Here is a 24,122-nt window from a genome sequence, read left to right as displayed (position 1 = left end):
AGACATCTGTTCTTGTCCAAGCTGGTGAGTGTGCAGTCTCTATGACTAAATATTCCCCTATGTGGAAGAGAACGTAGTGGACCTTGTGGGCCTAGGCTTGCATTCCTGGTGACTCTTTTGTGAGCTGGGTAGATCTGCAGTTCATTTGAGCAGAGAAGAAGTTGTTGCCTTTATGTTAAAGGCAGGAATCATTTTACAGTGTTCTAGGAGGCTTTGGCACATTTTTTACAGCCTCTTCACAAGTAATGGGCCTAGTAGTGTGTTGTGATTGATGTGATGTGGAAGTATGATACTTACTAATAGTGGGCTGATGTGAGAGGTTTGCTTCCATTTTACTTAAACACTTTACATCTCTTGCAGGTACAACCAATTGGTAAGAAGCAGTGAAGTTGCCAATCATGCAATAGTTGTTAGACTGCCTTAAAATACCTAACGAAATTAAACTGGGCACAGATGTAGTGGCAACAGACTGCTAAGCCATTCTCAGAGAATGGCAGACTACAGCTGGTTGGAGACAAACTACTACAGCAGACCCTGGATATTTATTACTGAATTATTTAGGGCAGTACAAATTAGATGTCAGATAATCTAGCAGTACTCAGTGGAAAAACAAAACGAGATTAGCCAGGAATGATGAATAGTGGTGATTCACTTGCTGGCTATTACTGGTGCTAGGCTCACTGCAGCTAAACACGACCAGGAATCAATGTCCCTTTGCTCCTTTTCTCATCAGAAGCAAAATAGTAGTAATAATCCTAAGATGCCACCTGCCTGTGAAGGAGGTAATGGGCTTTCTTGTGATCAACAGTTTTTTTCCCAGTTGTTGCAGGCGTCTGTGGCCGTGTTGTAGCATTTCATGGTAAATGCCCTAGACAGCAGATAAATCAACTCAGCAAAACTTACAGCCAAGCTACTCAACGAGCTAAAACTGATGCTGAAGAGATCTGTACCAAAATGGCCACCAACACTATCAGGTAAGTCCCACATGCACTACCTGATAAGAGACAGTAGAGAAAAAATGTCCCACCGCTCCTTCTCAAACAAGCAGCAGAAGAGCAGCATTAATCACAAGACAGCACTCCAAGAAGCAAATGTTAAGCTTTCCAGTGATTAGCAGTCTCTAGGAAGGCTAAGAAATAGTGACGTTCTTTCACCAGGAGCAAAATAAAAGCATTTATCCCAAACTCCTTAGAGGTGTGTTGTAGGCTCTTCAGCTATCAGTAGTCTTATTCTACATGCAGCAAACTTTAATAGCAGGATGGACAAAGGGGGTTAATATTCTGGGTATTGCAGTGTGCACTATGGAGGTGGGAAACATAAACGAGAGGATAACTCAAGCTTTCAGAGTCCAGTGGAAGTCCTTACCAGTTTGATATTATAGTAATCACTAAGATGAGCTGATGACAAGAGACTGGGACGAGTTTCAAAGTTAAATTTATAGTAGCAGACGGCATATCAAGAATCTCTGAACTTAAAAGCAAAACAGGGATTGTGTGGGAGATATCCAAAACAGTCACAACAACAGTGTCAAATCATCAGCAGAAAAATGTCATTTTCAGCTCTTCCTATCAAATCTACTAAATTTAATCCCTTTGCCTTTAAAGAAAACAAATCTTTCCTAAATGTCCCCAACCAACAATTTCTAAAACTCCAATAAAAACGTTAAGTTAAAACCATTTTAAAATAAATAAAAGCACAATAAAATATGAGGAAATACACGGATCATTGCAGGCATGCAAACCTTAAATGAAGGTTTCTAAAACAGTCACACTGCAGTAGCAGCCTCACAACACTGGCAGCTCAAAAGATGCATTTAAATACTAATGAACTATCTACAGTGATTAGACTATTACAAGGTTCAGTTTATAATACAGACCTCATGGAGTTTAGACCACATCCACCATTGCTGTTATTTATTAAGCCTCTTAACATAACACATGGCATCTGTGTGTCATGTTTAAGGGGTAAGCCCCTAGGGGATGCATAGTTTTTGATTCCCATCTGAGCAAGGATTTACATCTACAGGAAAACACATCAACTGATAAGGTTAAAACACAACTCAGAAATGTCCTTAAGTTTTTGCTGACACACTGCTGTAACTGAAGTGTCACAAACTTGGAGTTGGGGTGGGGTTGCTGAGAGAAGGAATAAAGCACTCAGTGCAAAGGCCTCTGGGATCTAGACCATTAGTGGATGCAGATTAGTATGCATGTTTGTTCTATCTTACTTTGAGGGGTCCTCTGCTGTGGGAAGAACAGCAGTCAAGCAGTGCATCAAAGAGTAACTCAAATAGTACAGAAGAAGACTAAGACAGAAGATGATTTCAAGGTAGAAATGCTCCATACAGCTATATCAAATGACATACTACTACTCCCAGAGCAGAAATGTAAAGTGCAGGATTTAGTACAGATATACACACAAGACCATGCAAGTACAGAACAGATGCATACACTAGGTTCCAAGGGAATAAAGGGTTCTCTAAAACAGAGTAGATGTATGTGTGGTGGGGGTCTGTTATTACTGGTGTTTCATGTGATGAAATCTAAATGGTGTCATTTTAACACATCTCAGAAAAACACAACACAAAAACTGAAGCAAACTACTGAACATAGCCTAAAAGTAAGAAATCTCAGTACACAGGTCCATTATGACAGGGAAAGAGATTCTACAATCATTCAGAATGGCTTACAGTACAAAAAATAAATTTATTCTTCATTTAAAAATTAAAAAAGACTATTTTCTAGATTCATAGACTGTTACTAGGCTAGTGACCCAAGGGGCCTTTCAAAGATTAGTCAAGCTTTCCCAAAACAATGGCGTCCTGCATCCAAATAGGACATTGAGGGCCAGGCATTTGTAAACTACCCGTGTCCATAAGGCACATGGGTGGCAGGCCTAGTGTAAATTTCCTATTCCCCATCCACTTGACTAGGTTGTGCGTAAACTGGGTAAAAGACAAACTCAGCTTCATATGAATGGAAGCCTGTTCCATAGGAGGTGGAATATCTCTGGGGACACATCTGTCTCTCCAGCATGTTCCGTTTATGTCACAGACAAAATTCAGGTCCTTAGACCTTGTATTTCTAGTACTCTTTGACTTATGGATATGTAGGAGATTCGCAAGTCTGGGGTTTGTAGATGCCTTGTAAGCCAAGCATAGATCACCCCTCAGCAATCTATAGGAGACCGAGTACAGAGAAAGGGCTTTAATGTACTCTGCATAAGGAAGGCTTGCTACCCCTTGAATTCTTTTTGTAAGAAAACTTTGAAGTAGCTCTAGTTGCTGCATAAACCTGACCAGGTACATACTGAAGGGAGCACTGAACTCTATGATTGGTCTGATAAGGGTGGAGTACAGTGGAATAATGACTTCTTTGGTCCTAAATGCCATGCCCTTACTTATAAGTTGTGCAACATAAAAAGGATTTCCTCACCGCTGTGGGCATGTGGTGGTCGAAGGTAAGGCTACTGTCTATGCACATACCCAGATCCCTGACCACTGGGTTGAAACTCAGGGGCATATTATCAACATGGTAATTAGCCAGGATGGTTGATTTCCCAAAGGGTACAATTATGCATTTCTTAGCATTGAGTTTAAGACCATGGCTTTGGCACCATTTATTAGTCAGAGATCAAACTTCTTGAAGAATGCTAGTGTCTGCAGGGGAGTTGATGATAACCCCTAGCTTGCAATCAACTGCAAATTAGTCAACAATAAACCTTCAGCTTTACTTTCATTTCAGATAAACAGATGGCAAAAAAGGAGTGGGCCCAGTACCATGCCCTGGGGGACTCCGCCACTGACTGGCCTATTGATAGAGGTGGTCTCACTTATTTTGACTTCTTGGGTTTTGTCAGTGAGCCACCCAGCTGTCAAATGGGTATTAAAAGGGTTTATATCTAAAGTAGTGATACTGTCTATAATGCCTGAGTGGGGTATTGTATAAAAGCCTTGGCCAGGTTGAGGTAAGCACAGACTTACCTTCATCCAGTGCTTTGGTGACCCTCTCACAAAAGTCCAACAGATTTAACAGGCATGACTTTCCTTTAACAAACCCAAACTGTGATGTGTCCAGCATTTGCAGGTTACTTATGTCATTATTTATCATGTCAATTTCCATGGCCTTACATACGAGTCAAGTAAGACTTATGCGCCTGTAGTTACCTGGATCAGTGTTTGGACCTCCTCTGTGCAGGGGAATGACTGTAGCCATCTTCTATTCCTTGAGCACAAAACCTGACTGAAGGCTCCAGCTGAAAAGTGATTCAAGTGGCCCAGACAGGTCACATTTCATGCTATTTATTAAACATCCCAGGTAGTGGCTCGAAGCATGTAATTAACTGTTAAATTGGGGGAATTTCCTATACACTTGAGTATGAAGTTGTATAATCAGACTGATGAGTAAGGAATGCATCCAAAAAAGTGATTTGCTTATAATCATAGTTGAGTGTAAACTGTATTCCCCATTTGTTATCTTTAAGGTATTCAGCAAATTTCATCAGATGACTGACATCCCCCCTCCACACCATCCAGCAATCATCCAAATATAGTCTCCAGATGTCCATATTCTCCAGAAATAAATTATGACTGGCATTATAGATCAAATGTGCCTCGAAGTAGCCCATAAAGAGGTCCGCATAAACGGGAGCAAAGGATACTCCTATGGCAGTTCCCCTCAGCTGCCAAAAGCATGTCCCATGAAAATAGAAAACATTTTTCATGAGGACGTGTTCCACTAAACAGACTAGGAAAGCATTGAAGCATGGTTTATATATTTGTGCTTGATCTAACCAATATTGGATGGCTACCAGTCCAGCCCAGTGTGGAATATTGGTATAAAGGGCTGTGACATCTAATGTACATAGGATCCAACCCGATTCCAATTGTGTATCTTGGATGATGTTCAAAAATTGTGTTGTATCTTTGATTCTGGATCTGACCAGTGGAAGAAGAGGTTTGAGATATTCTATGAGAAAAGCAGATAAGGGTTCCATCAAGGATCCCCAACCCGAAACAATGGGTCTGTCAGGTGGTTTGGTGGCATGTTTATGTATTTTTGGAAGCAAGTATAGATATTGTGACTTCGGCTCCTGCACTGTCAATTCCTTTTTGTATCTTAAATCAATAATCCTTCCTCCACCGCCAAGTCCTGAAAGGCATCAATTTCTTTTTTGAACCTGAAGGTAGGGTCCAGAGGCATTTTCATATAAAACATGTTGTTAGACAGCTGTGTCAAGGCTTCAATTTCATACATTTCCCAGTCCATGATAACAACGGCACCCTCATTATCAGCCAGTAATATGACCAGTTCATGCTTCCAGCTAAGTTTCTGTAGGGCCTCTAGTTTGCTTAAATTATGTTTTGTACCAGCATGTGGATTCATGTTGAAATGCATTTCTCTCAAAATGCATTCTCTGAACACAGAAACATCTGTCCATGGGTGGAATAAAAGTGGATTTCTTGAAACGAAATTCAGTGGATCTTTGAGATTGATCTGAATCTGAAAAAACTATTTTGAGATTAAGATTTCTACAAAATGCATCAATATCATCCACAAAATTGTGTTCAGCAACAGAAAAGGAAGGGACAAAATTCAATCCTTTATCTAATAATTTTATTTTGGTTTCAGACAAGGGATATGAAGAAATGTTGTGTATATTGTTGACATCTATTGTGTCAAAATTCTCTTCTATAAGTGTTGTATGCTTGTTACATCTGCAATGTTTCCTACCCTCTCGATGTTTTTTGGTCCTAAAGGGTCCATACTGGGCCTTCTTTTCGCTGCTGGGGACTCCTCCAAGGAGACAGGGTCAAGATCTGTGGCTGAAGACGAATCCTCGCCAGATGTTCCCTCCTGATTAGGTCCTCTGTGTTTTAATATGGACCTAGATCTCTTTCTCCTGTTGGTCCCCTTATTGGCCATTTCCTGAAATCTTACACTTTTATTAAGACCGAATGGTCTACCTCGGTGATAATCAAGTGCATCTCTGTGAAATTTCTGAGTCTTCCTCTTAACCAATTGTCCCTCTAATTGGGAGAGTTCTTTGGCCAAGGCCTGTAAATATGTGTTGAAAAAGGGTTCACGCTCATAAGCCTTTACTTCTTCACACATTTTGTTTACTTCATCTATGTTAGAGTCAATAGTTCTCTCATAATATGTGATTATAGGTTCATAGGTTCATACCAGGCTATCTGCCCTGAGACAATTATAAGCCTAGCCCGATTCTGTATGGCTTACGCGACCCCTTGAGTTGAGTATACTGTGCCCTTTTTAAGGTTTAGTTTACTGTGCCTCTGTCTAATACTGACATGGGAGTAATCCCTGGGACAAACCTACGATCCCCCATCCACCTATCGAGATTCTTCTTGAAGAGATTCAGTGAGGTGCTCTGCCTCACATGAACTGGAATTCTATTCCAGAGTGAAGGGAGCCTCTGGGTTATGAACCTGTCCCTCCAGCAAGTTCTATTTATTTCTGTGCTGAGGTTCAAGTCCCTCGAGCGTGTGGCTCTAAGGGATTTAGATTTACTGAGGTGGAGCATGTCCATTAATTCTGGATTTGACATAGCTTTGTATGTCAGGCATAGATCGCCTCTAAGTAGGCGGTATGCAACTGAGTAGAGCTGGAGTTTTTTTTAACCGAGCAGCATATGGCATCTGTTTGAGACCCTTGATCCTCTTGGTGAGATACTTTTGGGGTCTTTCTAATTGCTGCAGGTGTCGGGTAAGGTACATCCCAAAAGGGGCATTGTGTTCTATGATGGGCCTGATGAGGGATGAATAAAGGGGCACGATTACCTCTCTTGATCTAGATGTGAAACCCTTCGTGATGAGGTGTCTATGTAGAAGGTCTTTCTAACCACTTTGGCAATGTGGTTTTCAAAGGAGAGATTGCTATCAACTTGGGTCCCCAGGTCCCTAATAACTTTCTCTGTACTTAATGGGTTTCCGCCTATGTGGTAATTTGTGGGCACATTGTTTTTGCCAAAGGGTATGACTATAAATTTTTTGGCATTTAGCTTTAAACCATGGTGCTGGCACCAGTTATCTGTCTCTGTGAGACCTTTTTGAAGGATGTCTGTGTCAGCTGGAGAGTTGATTATGGCACCCAGTTTGCAGTAGTCTGCAAACTTGGTGAGCCATAGTCCTCCCACATTTGCCTGTACCTCGGAAAAGTATATACCGAACAAGAGTGGTCCCAGGACAGAACCCTGTGGGGCGCCACTTGTGACTGGTTTCGAGTCTGACATGGCTCCAGCAACTCTCACTCTGTGGGTTCTGTCTTTGAGCCAGTTTGCGACCCATCTTGTGACATAGGGGTTTATATTTAAGCTGGATAGCTTATCTATGATGCCCGAGTGGGGTATTGTGTCAAATGCCTTTGCAAGGTCCAGATAGGCTGTGTGGACTACCTTCCCTTCATCTATGGCTTTGGTGACTGTTTCGAAGAAGTCAACCAGGTTCAAAAGGCAGGATCTGCCCTTGACAAAGCCGAACTGGGTAGGATCTAGTGTCTGTAGGTCCCCAATGTCTTTGTCTATGAGCCCCATGATGATCCTCTCCATAGCCTTGCAGACTAAGCTAGTCAGGCTTATGGGGTGATAGTTTCCAGGGTCCGTAGAGGCTCCACCTTTGTGGAGTGGGACCACTGTTGCTGTACACCATTCTGTGGGCACATATCCTGTAGTGAGGCTGAGACTGTATAGCTATTTTATTTGAGGGATTAGTTCCTCTTGGAGTTCATGTAGGACGCAACCTGGGACGCCATCTGGTCCCATGGAAGCAGTGTTTTTTGCTTTGGAGAGGGCAGCCTTCACCTGAGCATCAGAGATGTTTGGGAGGCAGCCCTCTGCTGGGATAGATACTTGCTCTTTTGGGGGGGAGGGGGTGGAGAAGTTTGCACTGAACCTGTCTGCCAGGATATTGGCGATGTCTGTGGGTTCAGTGTATTTTTTTGTCGTTTAGAATCAACTCAGAACAAGTCTGGGAGTTGCATCCCAGGTTTCTAACATAACTGAAAAAGCCTTATGATTGTCTTTGGTGTCCTGTGCAATTTTTCTCTCGAAGCTGGCCTTGGAGGATTTTATGAAGGATCGTAATTTTTTGCTAGTACTGATCAGAGATGCCTTCCCTATTAGGGATTTTGCTCTATCATGTAGTGGCTTCCTCCTTCTGTTGTACAGTTTATTTATGGCAGGGGTCCACCAGACTGGGCGCCTGCCTTTGGATGATTGGGTCTTGGTTTTGTTTGGGATAGCATGATCCATGCATTCCTGGAGATGTCCGTAGAATGCGTTTATATAGGATTCTGCAGTTTGGGCCGTAGTTTCCACTGGCCCTGGGGCCTTGAAGGATTCCACTTCAGTTTTGAGAAGTGAGAAGTTCGCTTTTGAGAAGTTTTTCACTGTGGTTTTCTGGGCTGGGGGTGGGGTCGGGATGTGGACATCCAGTGAAATTAATTTATGGTCTGATCTTACCAATGAGGGATATACTGCTGGTGTGGAGCATAGAGTCCCCATGTTGGTAATGATCAGGTCTAGTATGTTGTCCCCTCTTGTGGGAGTGGTGACTAGTTGTTCCATAGCATTTGAGTTTATAATTTCCAGGAACCTTTGGGCTAAGGTGCTGTGGCTTGAGTAGTGCTCCCAGTCAATGTTTGGGTAGTTGAAGTCGCCCAGTATAATGGTGTTCGGAGAGATCTTCATGTTCTCCAATGTTTTCAGAAAAGCCGAGTGGGATTCCTGACTTTGAGAGGGTGGTCTGTAGGATGCTATAAACTGAAAAGCAGTCTTGCCCACTGTTAGCTGCACATGGATGGTCTCAAAGTATCCACAAAAAGCATAGATGCTGTGTGTTGGGCCATGGCCCAATCTTGTGTTAATTTCTCATCTATTTGTCCTACCAAAGGTTGTAAATGGACACGTAGGCCCCTAGGTGTAATGTCCTTTAATTTGTATGCTTTGAATAGTTTCAAATGCCATATATTGGACCTAAGTGTCGTCATTACTTTCGTTAGTGTCTGAAATTGACTACTGCATAGATTTTTCGGGTCATCCTTCTCCAACCTGTCATTCCCTGAATCCAATGTTTTTAGTCCAAAAGCAGATACATTATCACGATCTACTGAAAGACCTTCCAACAACGTAGATAAATCCATACTAATAGAATAATGCTAAAAAGCCAGGGACAGTGGACAATATACAATTATCCAAATACTGATAGAGCTGTGTCTAATTGCTATCAAAAACACTCCAATGAACCCAGCCCTACGATCCAGTCCCTCATAAGGCCAGCAAAATATATAAGAAAGGGAAACTGAAAAGGCCCAGAATATACTGCAGCAGAAAAATATATGTCAAAATATCTTGTATACACCCTATAAACCAATACCATTACTGTACAACCAACAATATACTTGAAAAAATAAGAAGTAAAAAATGGAATATGATACACTTCAAGTAAGCTATACCTCCGGTTGATACCATGTAGGGCCAAAAGACTGGTCGACCTTCGTCTCAGCCAGTTCTATAAGATGTTGCCCATACTGAAATTATACATACGCTCAATATGCCTTGTAGCTTAGACCTAGACCAAAGCCCTAACTGAGTCCAAAGTAGACCTCAGTCTTCCCACAGATCCAATTAGTTAATGGTACCGATATCCTGGCAAAGCAATCTGTATAAGAAACTTGCCAAAGCACATAGTACAAAATCCAATAGTGCATCAATCAATTCCACTTATACCTGAAAATTTTCATACATAAATAAAGATGTCAAGCAATGGAATTGGAATGAATGCGCCCCACCGTATTTCTAAACTTGGTTTGATGGATATATGATCATTAAGACCAGGCAAGGTAGAAGCATTGGTCAATAGTTGCCACCAAACCTCTTTGTAACCCAAGGTAGCTTCAAAGCCCCCCCCGGGGGGGTCACTCCTTATCTGTTCCAAAATAGCAAACTTAAATACATGGCTATCCCCACATTTTTCTGTGCTTCTATACAGACCTTTGTTACTGACCATTCTCCTAATACTATATAAGTGGTCATAAATTCTCTTTTTGAGACTCCTCTCAATTTTCCCCTATATAGTAACATAAACATGCCATGCACTTAATCATGTATACTACTAAGTTGGAATTACAGCTTCCTTGCCTGAATTTAATTATAGTTTTATTCACATTTAAAATAATTCCATCATCTTCCAAAATGGCTAGACACTGATTACAACAACCACATTTTTGTTGTATGTTTGGTCCTTATATCTATATCTATCCCCTTACTGATACTACCCTGTTCCAAATTATTCTTAATGTGTGGCATGGCATGTTTAAGTTACTATATAGGGAAAACTGAGAGGAGTCTCAAAAAGAGAATTTATGACCACTTATATAGTATTAGGAGAATGGACAGTAACAACGGTCTGTATAGACACAGAAAAATGTGGGGATAGCCAAGTACTTAAGTTTGCTGTTTTGGACCAAATAAGGAGTGACCCCCCCCCGGGGGGGGGGGGGCTACAAAGCAACCTTGGCTTACAAAGAGGTTTGGTGGCAACTACTGAGCAATGCTTATACCCTGCCTGGACTTATTGATCCTATATCCATCAAAGCAATTTTACAAATACGGAGTTAAACAAATGGTAATGTAAATGTATTTTATTAAAATGAATGTATGGAATGTTCATACTTTGTGTTTGTAGCAGCTCAACTACACAGGGGAGTTTTTTATATACAAGAATTATTTTTACATCATTTCTTGTCATTTTTATGATATTCTGATGTAGTTTGTGACAATTACCAAATATTTAGGTATAAGCAAATGAATCATTTATCAGTGCCTTGTAATAATAATGTATAGTGTTTAGTTTAAATATATGACAACAGTTGTTTAAATTTTGAAGATGGGTTCACTTTAAGGGAAGCTGTGCTTTTATGGACAGGGGGTTTGGGGGCCAAAAATGGTGTATTTAAATGTGTAATTAATTGAGTTTACACGTTGTTCTGATGAAGTCCACATTATAATGGGTGAAAGCGCTCAACATTTGTGTGTTTTTGCATTAAAGAAGTGTTTTTTACAATCCGCTTGATGGTGTCTTCCTGTGGAGTCTGAAGCATCAAGCGTTTATCTAGTTCTTTGGTGGTTTTCTGTTGACTAAACACTCTATTTGATTCAGTAACTAGAAAGCCTAAAATTGTTTATTGGGTTCTATCTTGGGATTGGATTAATACTACTACATTGCTCTTACTGAGAAAAGCAGCAGGAGGACAATGATTCCTTCTTACTTCCAATTGGGCAGCATATACGAGACTTCTCTAATTGGTCTGGTTGCAGTTTTGGTGAACACCTCTTCAGGGTCCTTGTACAGCTTGGCTTTCGGTTCTATCCAGGTGCAGTAGGGTTCTATCCAGGGTATCTACTAAGAGAAGACTATATAGCAAGTACACCAAACCTAACAACTTTGGGATTAACATTACACAGGAAGCTGAGGGATAAGTGCTACTCTTTTGCTTCTGATTAGAGAAGGAGCAAAGGACCACTAGTTCCTAGTTGAGTGAAGCATACTGAGACCAGACTTATTTCCACTACTAGACAGACAGCACCTCCAGTAATTAATTTCAAATTTCATAGACACTTCTCCCCATTCAGACCATGCACTTCCCCATGCAGCCAGTATGGTTAAAATGATCATCCTGAGACAAAGTGCCAAGTAGCTCATGTTTACTGACAACAACCTAATAATTAGCAAACTGACACACTATAGTTATATAATTCTACTGGAGGCAAGGCTCTCACACAAAGCCACAACAAATAACATGCAGTATGTCATATCACCACATTAAACCAATCACATACAGCTTAGATTACACACACAGACCTATACATGCTCAGGCTCTTAAAAGTAACCTACCTAAACCAAAAAGGCCCTCTGAAAGCAACCTATGAAATGAGTGCCCACAGAAACTTCATAACCAGACAACACAGACAGCAACTATTCTAAAACATACATCTAAAGAGTCACACTGACCCAGTTCAAAAACCAGTAAGACAAATCTCCACACAATCCAATACCTACTCATGGGTCACTACATGACAAGACACACTGATGCATCACACTCTAGGCCTTTGTAAGGAAAAGGGTCACAGTTAGTTGTTTATCACGTGCCAGAATTCACCACATCATGCATGCATTCAGGTCCTTACACACAAATACACATATAACACAATCATAGAACACATAGGTGTAGATAACTTGAAACATACTTCCCTGAACTATATCAAGTGAGACATAATGGACCTCTTAGAATGTGTGCCTGAGACAGGTATGAACCTAGCCTTGAGAACATTCTGCCATTACAAAGAATGATGCTTTACTGGGGATGATTTGTGCCTGTTGCCCCAAGGCTTTTGTATACTGGCTAAAAACCTATCCACCCACAATAGCTTTTTAGACAATGTCAGTCTTCCAAAGCCTCCAAGGTAACAAAATAGAACCTGGATAACATAAAAGGCATTGCTGCTCAACACTAGGAGTCTTAACAAAAAACTCCACTCCCTACAAGTACTTACTACCCTGGTAAACACTGATATATGCCTCATCAAAGAGACCTAGCGCAAGATAGCACTCCATTAGTTCAGGATTTCAATGCTTACCACACCATTCAGGCCAGCCGCATTACATGAAGGCACTAAATGTGGTCGTGAATCCATATTCTTAAAAAAAAAATCAACTCCAAGCTTGTTAGACATAATGACCTGGAACTCCTCCACATCCAACTTCCTATTAATCATCATCTTCTTCTTTCGGCTTTTCCCGGTTAGGGGTCGCCACAGCGGATCACCTGTCGGCTCATGACTGGCAGTGGAGTTTTACGGTGCCGAGTTGCCAGCCCGGTACCCAACCTTCCACAGAAGGCACACACACACCTAGGGCCAGTTTAAAGTGTCCAATCCACCTACAGCATGTCTTTGAGATGTAGGAGGAAACCCACGTGACCACAGGGAGGGCATGCAGACTCCGCACAGAAGGCACCCCAACTGAGGATCGAACGGGAGAACCTCTTGCTGTGAAGTGGCAATGTTAACCGCTGCACCACCGTGGCCGACCTTACCCAACTTCCTATTAATAAAACCCCTTATCACATCACAGATAATTACAGGATACCATCTTTGCTCCCCCTCAGCCTATAACTCCTACTTAACCAGTATGAAGTCCCTTATGCATTTAGCCAAGCACTATTCTCCTAGTAGACTTCAACTAAAACTCCACTAACTGGGAGACTTGTACATCCTCAAACATTTATCTCAAGAAATTTCTGTACTACAGACAATACAAATTCTCTAGACCAATTAGACTGCATCTCAACCAGGGACACTAAAATCCTGGATTTGGTCCTGTCCAATATGGAGCCGCTTTGCTCCCTGTGAATTGTAACTTCCTCCTGGGTCAAAGCAGAGCACAAATCAGTCACATTCACCCAAAATATGAAACCAGAAACATTTGCCACATACATATAAACCATACAGATTTTCACAAAATGTATAGAATTTTGCCTCATACTTTTGGTCTGTTCTTTACATTTGTGGTTTTCTGGCAAAACACTGATGGCTTAAGTTTCTAAATAATGACATACATTTGTGTTTCAGACTTCATATCCTTCAGAAAATGCACTCCAACACAAATCTTGTTATTCTATCAATATTCTAAGTTTATAACAGCAACTTTAAAATCTGTCCCTACTTTTGGGCCTCTGTTCACTCATTACATTAGGCTTTGGCCAGATTTCTTGCACTTAGATGTTAAGAGGTATGATCTGCCAATACCGCAGTATTCATTATGCCAAGGCTAATTCACTAAAACTATGAGATGACCTGGTTAAATTCAAAAGCCCCTTCCATCTTGAAACCCTGCACTGATGGAGTGATCTCATTGGCCCCACTACTTATACAGAATCTTTTACCACCACATTCTATGGACATAAAAATAGCTGCATCTGTCTCCCTCAGAAGTAAATACAATGCCAAATTTAAGACAAAAACTGTAATATAAATGGGCTCTATAATAAAAGAAATAAAAAATTTACTGCAAGCAAAAATAAATTTTACCCCCAAGATGGCAATAACACTCTTAATAACTTAACAAGGAACTCAAGACCCAGACCAAATCAACCAAAGCCAGACACGAGGTAAAAACTGCCACCCAGGAGAAGGATAACCACACAACATTCTTTTACTATGATAGGAATCTCTGAAAAATGCTCAGTACTTGTACAGAGCTAATAGTAAAGGATATCACATATTAAGACCCAGACAACATAGCCAATATGCTAGCTAACAAATTTAATTCAAACTTCACCCATTCTGCCTTCCTGTACTCCCAGATCATATATCTGCATCTACACCCCTCCCTTAAATTTCCTAAGAACAATTCATCAGGGGACTATCCAAGGCCAACATAACGACTTCTATGGGGCCAGATAATATACTGAGCAACCTACTGGTTAGCCTACAGCATGACTTGCCTGACCCTCCACAGAGGTTATTCAATATCAGTTTCTAAACACACCTTGTGTTGGATGAATGGAAGACATTAGTCACCCCTTGCAAAAAGATGAGGTATGAATGGACCTGGGTAGTTACCCATAAGTCTGACCAGCCTCATCTCTAAGGCTATGGAAAGTATCATTATGTAATTAATAAATAAGGACACAGGTAGTCTACAAACTCTGAAACTAAGCCAATCTAGATTCACTAAGGACAGATCCTGCCTACTTCACCTGGTTTACTTCATCAAAAAGGTTACTGAAGCAATGGATGAGGGAAAATCAGTACACAATACATACCTAGACCTCACAAATGCATTCAACACCATCCCACACTGAGGTATCAAAGATAAACTCTCCCAGCTAAATGTAAATGCCTTTGTAACTCACTGCATAGCAAACTGGCTTACAAACAGAATGCAGGAAATAAAGGTGGGTGGTTCTACCTTCTCCAAAGGACCTATCCTTGGGCCACTCCTCTTTGGAATTTACTTCTCGGAGGTCAAAGCAAATGTTAAGAGTTTATGCCTGACAAAGTTTGCAGATGACTGTAAACTCGGTGCCATCATAAACACACCAAAGGACACCAAAACCCTCCAAGAGGTCCATTCTCAAACAGATATCTAGTGTCAAAACCATGGACTAAAACTAAATGCCAAGAAATGTATAATTATTCTGCAACAATCATGGGTTTCCTTGCAACTATTACATTGAAAATACACCTCCGAAAGTTGAACTCCTAAGTCTGGGATCTGGAAATCTATGTCGACAATGAACTGTCCTTTGACCACCACATATCCACTATTGTGCAATTACAGCGTATATCTAAAGGTATGATGTCCAGGTCCAAGGATGTAATCCTTCCACTCTATTCAGCTCTCATCAGGTTGATCATGGAATATAATGCCCTATTCCGTATATACCTGTCTAAACACTTGTTACATCTGCAGTGACCATAACACTTTCTCACAAAACATATCAAGGGTCTAAATAAAAAAAAACTAAGCAGACCATCCCAAAGACTTGTCCTTCTATTCAAAATCATGCAGGCTACTAGGACAAGACCTGTGTCTCACTTACACAGCCTCAACAGACCATATCCTTTAAGACCTATTCCACACACTTAAGTCCAGTGGAAGCATGAACACCTGTTCAAGGGATCTCCACCTCTTTTGCAACTTAAGCAGAACATATTGGAGGAACAAGTATGTATTGCAGAGAATGCAATTCCTCTTTTACGAAATTGTCTTCAACTCCAGAGTGAAGTACTTCTCTTAATCTATCAAAATGTAATTTGGTTGAATGGATGGGGAAACCACAAATTTCCCTCATGATTTAAAATCTATGACCCTCATGGATAGGAGCAACAAGTAAATGTCCCAACATTTCCTTGTTCTGCCTTTCTCTGGTTTATTCATACCCAAAGTATAAAGGTTAAAAACTACAATAAGAATTAAGGCTAGGCCTCTTAAGAGTCTCACATAACGGCCTAAGTACCAATGAACCTAATCCGGCACAAGCACACATGCGTCTTCACAACTGCTATAAACTAACAGAAGCAACTATAAACAGGATGTAAACTGGTCAGTGTGGGAAAGGATATAAAGCCATTTGATATCTCTCAGTGAGTAAGTAAGCATTTTGGACAGTTACTGCACAGGCTATTTACTTCTTCCTTGTCTAAGTAACACATTTAACAATCAATATCAATCAAAGGGCATACTCAGAGCAACTAACCTGGCTTCTCCAGTTGCCATTTCTAGCTGGTTCACCCATGCCTTGTAAACATCCACAGGACTTGTGTTGATAACTAATGACTTATCTTCAATAATTTCCTTCACTACAGGAGCAAGAAGCTGTCGCAAGGAGTTCTGTCCTCTAGCACCTCTGTTGAAACTGACCACCATCTTAATTACAGTAGGGTTTCCGGTGACTATGTCTTGAACTTGATCCACTTTTGACCTATCAAAAAATGAAACAAAACGGTAGTCTCATTAAATATGTTTTTACACAAAAATCATTTTGACTTAGCTTCTTTAAAACACGTGCTCATATAAGTGTTTACAACAATATATACATACCAGATAAGTGGAACACTGTTAAGCACACAACCTGGCAAAATAATAATAATAGAGTCAATTGGGGGGGGGGGGTATTTTCATAAGAGAAGCCAAGCTAGCATGGATGAGAAGCAACTGAATTAATACTATTTTTACAGCATGTTGTGGTTCAAGAACTCAAACAAAACATAACAAGAATTATAATATGAAAAAACACCTGTCTCTCCTGCTGTACTACTCTACTATCTACTAGTTTTCATGGCTAGACTGCCTTTTCTATACACATCTCAACACAGCTTAAAATCTCCCAGAACTTCCTATGAACAAACTCAATTTTGCTTACTTACTATTAAACAGCTGTATCCACTACAAGGGGGTGCTGAAAGGTTCTAAGCCCAACCAACTTTCTAAATTCTGAGTATTATTTTGCCTCTGTAGCTGAAAAGACAGTTATTTAATCTTCTAAAGTGCCAATTTGCAGAATCATAACACTATGTTTTGACACTGTTTCAGATCGCTGATTGAACCACATCAACAAAAAGTGTGGAATTTTCAAGTGTGGAACTCTGAGCCATCATGAAGTTCCTATTCCCACAGAAGAAAACTCCAAAGGAAATCCATGAATGTATGATGCAAACATTGAATGACAAGTGCCCTTCTTACTCAACTATGAAGAAGTGGTGTACAAACTTTCAGCGTGAAGATTTCGAAACTAAAGATGCAGTAAGGTCAGGGAGGCCTCAAATGGTGTCAATTCCTGAAATTGTTGACCATGACCTGATTTTGGCAGATTGGTGAATATTGGCTAAAACAATTGCTGAGACACTAGAGATATCCAGGGAATGTGTTGGGTTTATAATCACTGAGCAACTGGGTATGCAGAAGCTGTCAGCCAAGTGTGTCCCCAAATGTTTGAGTGCCGACGAGAAAAAACGTCAAGTGGACACTTCAAGTTGATTTTTGCAGCATTTTCATCGAGCTGTTTCCAACTTTTTGGAATGACTAGTTAGTTGATGAAACATGGCTACACCACTATGATCCCAAGATAAAACAGTCCATGCAATGGCTGCACTCAGGTTCACCAAGGCCAAAGGAAGATGTTGTAATGACTGTCTATCTTCCAAGGGGTCAAACAGTTAATGTTGTGTCGATTAAAGGAGGCATTGAAAGGAGAAGGAAGCTGGGGAAAGGAGTTCTCTTTTTTGCAAGACAATGCGCCTGTTCACAAGGCTGGCAAAACGATGGATGTTTTGAAGAAATTGGGGTTTAAATGCATAGACCATCACCCCTACTCACCAGATCTTGCTCCATCTATTTCCTTTTGCCAAACCTTAAAAAGAGTTTGAAAGGGAGGCAATTTTTGAGTGATTAAGAGGTGGCTGCAAAAGTGGAACAGTACTTGTGACCAGACTTCAGACTTTTGTTTTGGCAAGGTTACAGAAATTTCAGACATGATGTGCCAAGTGTGTTGAACTTTGGGGAGAATATGTTGAATAAGGTGCACGATTCGTGGCTCCACATCATTCCCTTTGAGGTCCGGGCTTAGAATTTTTCAGCACCCCCTCATATGTTTGCTTTACAAGAATTACACCAGACCTGGGTCTGCCTCTACTAAGAAAATATTCATGTGGATATGTTCCATTCAGATTTAATACGCATTAACATTTAAGAAAGGATTTATTTAGGGAAAATCTACTTAACTATGCTATTCTAGGCTGATATACAGATTAGATCAACACACAAAAGTAGTTCCACAAGCAGACATGATACTTCAGAATACTGAAGTACAACTTTATTTAACTTATCAGTGGTGAATTCACTGGCTTAGCCCTGTAAAGTAAAATCTATGTGCTGATACCCAGAGGAGGAGATGGGTCATGTCCACATGATCTGCAAGATCCATGTCATTCCTATAATTAAAGTGAAACTTGGATAAACTTCTCTGAGTGCAAGTACAGTTTTCTGGCAGTTTAACTGTAGAAATACACAGTTTAAGTGTAGAAATACATCAGCTTTGCAAAGTGAGGATACAAAGCACACTCTCTTGGTAAATAAATGAATTTGAAAAAAAATGATATTATCAAGGATATAAAACAGTCAGTCAAGTCGAAACTTCCAAGAAAAGAAGAAAAATGAGTGGCTTTTCAATGAAACTTGGGAGACTACTTTTGGGATGGTAGGAGGGTTACCTTCTTGAAGACCATGCCTCTACTGAACATGCACAGTTCTTTACATATAATGAAAAGAGCTGTATGAACTTCTCTGGCAGGACATTCCAGGAAATAAACTAAGGATTACAGAGGGAGAAAGGCTTAAAAAGAGTCAGTCCCAAGTCCAAAGGAGGATTTGTATCTTTGACTTACTCTGGTTCATAGGTTCATACTAGGCTATCTGCCCTAGGGCATTTATAAGCCTAGCCAGAATGTGTTTGGCTTTCGCCACCCATTTTAAATGTATTTTGCTATGCCCTTTTTCGAGGTTAGTATACTGTGCCTCTGTCTAACAGTGGCACAGAAGTGACACCCGGGGTAAACCTACGATCTCCCATCCACTCATCAAGATTCCTCTTGAAAAGAGTCAATGAGGGACTCTGACTAACCTGGACTGGGATTTTATTCCAGAGTGAAGGGAGCCTCTGGGTTATGAATCTGTCCCTCCAGCATGTCCTATTTATTTCAGTGCTGAGGTTCAAGTCTCTCGAGCGCGTAGCTCGATGGGATTTGGATTTTCTGAGGTGCAGCATGTCCATTAATTCCGGGTTGGACATGGCTTTATACGTCAGGCACAGATCACCTCTGAATAGGCGGTATGCCACTGAATAGAGCTGGAGTTTCTTTAACCGGGCAGCATATGGCATCTGTTTGAGCTCTTTCATCCTCTTGGTGAGGTACTTTTGGGGTCTTTCCAGTTGCTGCAGGTGTCTGGTAAGAAACATCCCAAAAGGGGCATTGTACTCAATTATGGGCCTGATGAGGGATGAGTAAAGAGGCACGATGACCTCCCCTGATCTAGATGTGAATCCCTTCATGATTAGGTGGGCTATATAAAATGTTTTTCTAACCACTTTGGCCACGTGGTTGTCAAATGAGAGATTGCTATCAACTTGGGTCCCCAGGTCCCTAATTACTTCTTCTGTACTTAATGGATTACCACCTATGTGTTAATTTGTGGGCACTTAGTTTTTGCCAAAGGGGATGACTATACACTTTTTGGCATTTAGCTCGAGGCCATGGCTCTGGCACCAGTTGTCTGTTTCTATGAGGCCCTTTTGGAGGATGCTTGTGTCAGCTGGAGAGTAGATTATGGTGCCCAGTTTGCAGTCATCTGCGAACTTGGTCAGCCACAGTCCTTCCGTGTTGGCCTGTACCTCCGAGAAATATATACCGAACAAGAGAGGTCCCAGGACTGAGCCTTGTGGGACACCACTTGTAACTGGTTTGGAGTCTGACATGGCTCCAGCAATTCTAACCATGTGGGTTCTGTCCTTGAGCCAGTTTGCAATCCATCTAGTGACATAGAGGTTTATATTTAAGCTGGTGAGCTTATCTATAATGCCCGAGTGGGGTATTGTATCAAAGGCTTTTGCGAGGTCCAGGTAGGCTGTGTGGACCACCTTCCCCTCGTCAATGGCCTTGGTGACTGTTTCAAAGAAATCAACCAGGTTTAAGAGGCAGGATCTGCCCTTAACAAAGCCGAACTGGGTAGGATCCAGTGTCTGTAGGTCCCCAATATCTTTATTTATGAGATCCATGATGATCCTTTCCATAGCTTTGCAGACCAAGCTAGTCAGGCTTATGGGGCGATAGTTTCCAGGATCCGTTGAGGCACCACCTTTATGGAGAGGGACCACTGTTGCTGTACGCCACTCTTTGGGCACATATCCTGTAGTAAGGCTGAGATTGAACAGTAGTTTTATGTTTGGGTTTAGCTCTTCTTGGAGTTCATGTAGGACGCAGCCTGGGACACCGTCTGGTCCCATTGATGCTGTGTTTTTGCTTTGGAGAGCGGCTCTTACCTGAGCATCTGAGATGTCAGGGGCAGCACTCTGCTGGGATAGATATTTGCCCTTTTGGTGGGGAGTTTGCGCTGAACCTGTCAGCTAAGATGTTGGCAATGTCTGTGGGTTCAGTGTATTTTTTGTCATTTTGGACTAATTCTGAGCATATCTGGGAATTACCACCCAGGTTCCTAACATAACTAAAGAAAGCCTTGTGATTATCCTTAGTGTCCTGTGCAATTTTTCTCTCGAAGCTGGACTTAGACAATTTTATGAGTGCCCGTAGTTTTTTGCTAATACTGATCAGTGATGCCTTCCCTTTTTGGGATTTTGCTCTATCATTTAGTAGCTTCCTCCTTCTATTGTATAGTTTGTTTATGGCTGGGGTCCACCAGACAGGACATCTGCCTTTGGAGGTTTGGTCTTGGTTTTATTTGGGATCGCATGATCCATGCATTCCTGAAGGTGTTCATAGAATGCGTTTATAAAGGATTCTGCGGTCTGAGCCGTATTTTCCACAGGCCCAGGGGCTTTGAAGGATTCCACCTCAGTTTTGAGGAGTGTGAAATTTGCTTTAGAGAAGATTTTCACTGTGGTTTTCTGGGCAGGGGGTGGGGTCAGGATGTGAATATCCAGTGAGATTAGTTTATGGTCTGATCTTACCAGTGAGGGATACACTTCTGGTCTGGAGCATAGAGTCCCCACGTTGGTGATGATCAGGTCCAGTATGTTTTCCCTCTTGTGGGAGTGGTAACAAGTTGTTCCATAGCATTTGAGTTTATAAATTCTAGGAACCTTTGGGCTAGGGTATTGGAGCTAGAGTAATGCTCCCAGTCTATGTTTGGGTAGTTGAAGTCGCCCAATATAATGGTGTTTGGAGAGACCTTCATATTTTCCAGTGTTCTGAGAAAGGCCGAGTGGGTTTCCTGGGTTTGGGAGGGTGGTCTGTAGCAGGCTATAAACTGGAAGGCAGTTTTACCCACTGTTAGTTGCACATGGATAGTCTCTGATGCTTCGTGCTTTGCCACCAACCTGGAGGTGTGGGTATCTTTGATGAATATCGATACACCCCCTCCTTTTGTGGTTCGGTCCAAGTTTTGGGGCCGAAAAGCATGGTACGAGGTATAACCTGGTAGTGCTGGGGTGCTCTCGGGAGCCCTGAACCAGGTTTCTGTTACTGCACAGATATCGATGTTCTCCATGCTAAGGAGAGTTTCGAGTGCGTGCATCTTAAGGTTTAGACTTCTGGCGTTGAGTAGCATTACTCTTAGTTTCTTATCCCTTGTGATACCTATGGAGGTGGGTTTGTCTTTTGAGCCTTGCCTAAAAAAGGCACTATGGTGGTAGCAAGAGCCTTTGCCAATATCCGAAAGTCCAGGGGTGACAGGTGCAAGACGTCCCTAGTGAAGCATTGTGGCTTGTCGAGCATATCATCCCAAGCTGACAGGCATTGGATCCCCTTTGAATGACACCAGTACTTAAGCCAATTGTTGAAATTGATCATCTTGTCTTCATACTGTGGCATCATTCTTGGTGAGGGTAAGATGCTACTCAAGGTCAGGGTCATACCGGCCTAGGCTACATGCTCAGAGAGCTCCTTTATGTCTCTTTTCATGTAGTCCAGGGAGGTACGTCTCAGGTCTGGTTGGACATGCCCCTCTCATGAATTGCTTAGTTGAACAGTATTATGTATATTACCTGCTATCTACCATGTTACAAAAGCTGACAAGGTGCAAGAGTAAAACAACTATGACAGACATTTAAAAATTTCTGAAATAGGCTGAATAGTCCTAACATAACTGAGAAAGTAGACTGAAATCATGCACTCAAGACCAGATGGAGGAATACTTCAATTATAGATTGCCAAGTCAAACAACTGCAAATATGTCTGAAACCATTCAAGCCAATACCTGAATTTTAGGATGGATTCCATGCCCAAGAAGATGACTAACAGGAAGAACCTGAAAAGGCCCACACAACTTTTCTGTAGTTTCAGAAATGACAGCTTTTCTGGCTTGTAATGGTGCACAAGAGTGTAAATATGATTTTCTGTTGAGAACTTTAGGAGTCCAATTATGGGAAGGGAAGGAATGCTGTAAACAAATCTTCCTACTGTATGACAAAAGTATTCATTGCTAACTCTTATTTGTTCTCTTGAACAGGACTGAACTGGGGATAACTCAATTTCTCAAGTCTACAAATAAGTATAACTTTGAAAAAGAGCATCAGCATGGCCAAATAATTTTTAAATTAATTTGTTAACCAGGTAATTCTGCTAGGTACAAATGTGTCTGTTAAGGGGTGACAAGGGAGAGTACCTGTCAACTGTGCAGAACTTTGCAGAATGCCCTGATATTTTTGGCCTCTCCCTGGTAAAATTTTTGATGTTCTGGGCAAAGACTAAGAATTTTAGCCAGTCAACAATGCAAGACAGAGTTTCATACTTTGTACTATTCAGAAAAATACTCAATGTTATAAAACCTGTTCTGTTAAGTTTTAAGGGGATTAGGGTGATTAAAAATTGTCTGTGATTTTGGCCCTTTGTCTCCCCATTACTTTGGCTTTGTTCTGATGTCTTGAGCAAAGAAGTTGAGAGATATGACTGGCAGCAATGCTTGATTAAGTGGCTTGCTAAGAGTCACACTGTAGGCGAATGGAGCTTGGGGAAATCACATCCATGACTAAAGGACTGAGATAGTCAGGAGGCAGAAACCTTAATTCATTGCTTTCAACTGCTGGGCAACAATTCAGACAAAAGCAGATGTGGATTTATGAGTAAAATTTGATGTATCGGAGTGAGGCTGGATGTCAGTTAAATGATTTCCACTCTGACAGAATGTACAAAACTGCACAGACCACATAGCAAATCTGATCTTCAATGTAAATGGGCCTGGCCCAGATGGACAACTTTATCACAAAAAAAAATGCTTTTAAACAAAACCTTTTCCATAAGCTGGGAACTGGACCACATCCCAGCTTCTATCTTCAGATACCGTGCTACCAACAAGCTTCCCAATGGGATCTGAGGAGATACTGTTCAGTCTTAGTACTTCAAGAGACAAGACTGCTGCTTTGAATCACTTCATCACAAGGCTAAAGGAACTCTGGGCTAAGAACCCTTTCAGTCAATCTTCCCATCCCTATGTGAGTTATAAATAAGACTAGTCCTGAGTTAAAATGTCTGGTGAACAAAGCCTATGGGCAACAGAGGAGCTTTATGCCCCAGACCTCATATGCTACAGCTTGTGGGTGCCCATGCAGTTATCCAATTATTTCTTGAATGTATGAAAGAATAGGCAGAGTTTAAATGACAGCCACATATTATTCCATAATCATGGAGACTGACAGCTTAATTTTAGCTCACCCAGTGTGAAAACAAACTCAAAAGAGAAAGCTAGTGGACTTATATTTCTGAGTAAATTACAGGAACTGGCTAGTAAGTGCACTGTGTCTAGATGTCAGAAAAAAAAAAAGAAATAGAGGACCTGAAAGAAAATCAAATACAAAAGGCGAGGAAAAACA

At 41.2% G+C, this 24,122-nt stretch overlaps 1 protein-coding gene across 1 annotated transcript in view; it reads right to left on the bottom strand.

Annotated features, from left to right (window-relative positions):
* The window catches only part of IQGAP2 (IQ motif containing GTPase activating protein 2), a gene marked incomplete in the record, with an annotated part of 4,327,392 nt that overhangs the window by 877,702 nt on the left and 3,425,568 nt on the right, over positions 1-24,122 (bottom strand). The window contains 1 exon segment of the mRNA XM_044063965.1: positions 16,281-16,505. Within this exon segment, the coding sequence (XP_043919900.1) occupies positions 16,281-16,505 (225 nt within the window).

Source organism: Protopterus annectens, chromosome 2.part2 (genome assembly GCF_019279795.1).
Source record: "Protopterus annectens isolate FY-2018-M chromosome 2.part2, PAN1.0, whole genome shotgun sequence".
Lineage (NCBI taxonomy): Eukaryota > Metazoa > Chordata > Ceratodontiformes > Protopteridae > Protopterus > Protopterus annectens.
The sequence above is the reverse complement of the archived record's forward strand: the minus strand, read 5'-3'. Positions and strand labels throughout refer to the sequence as shown.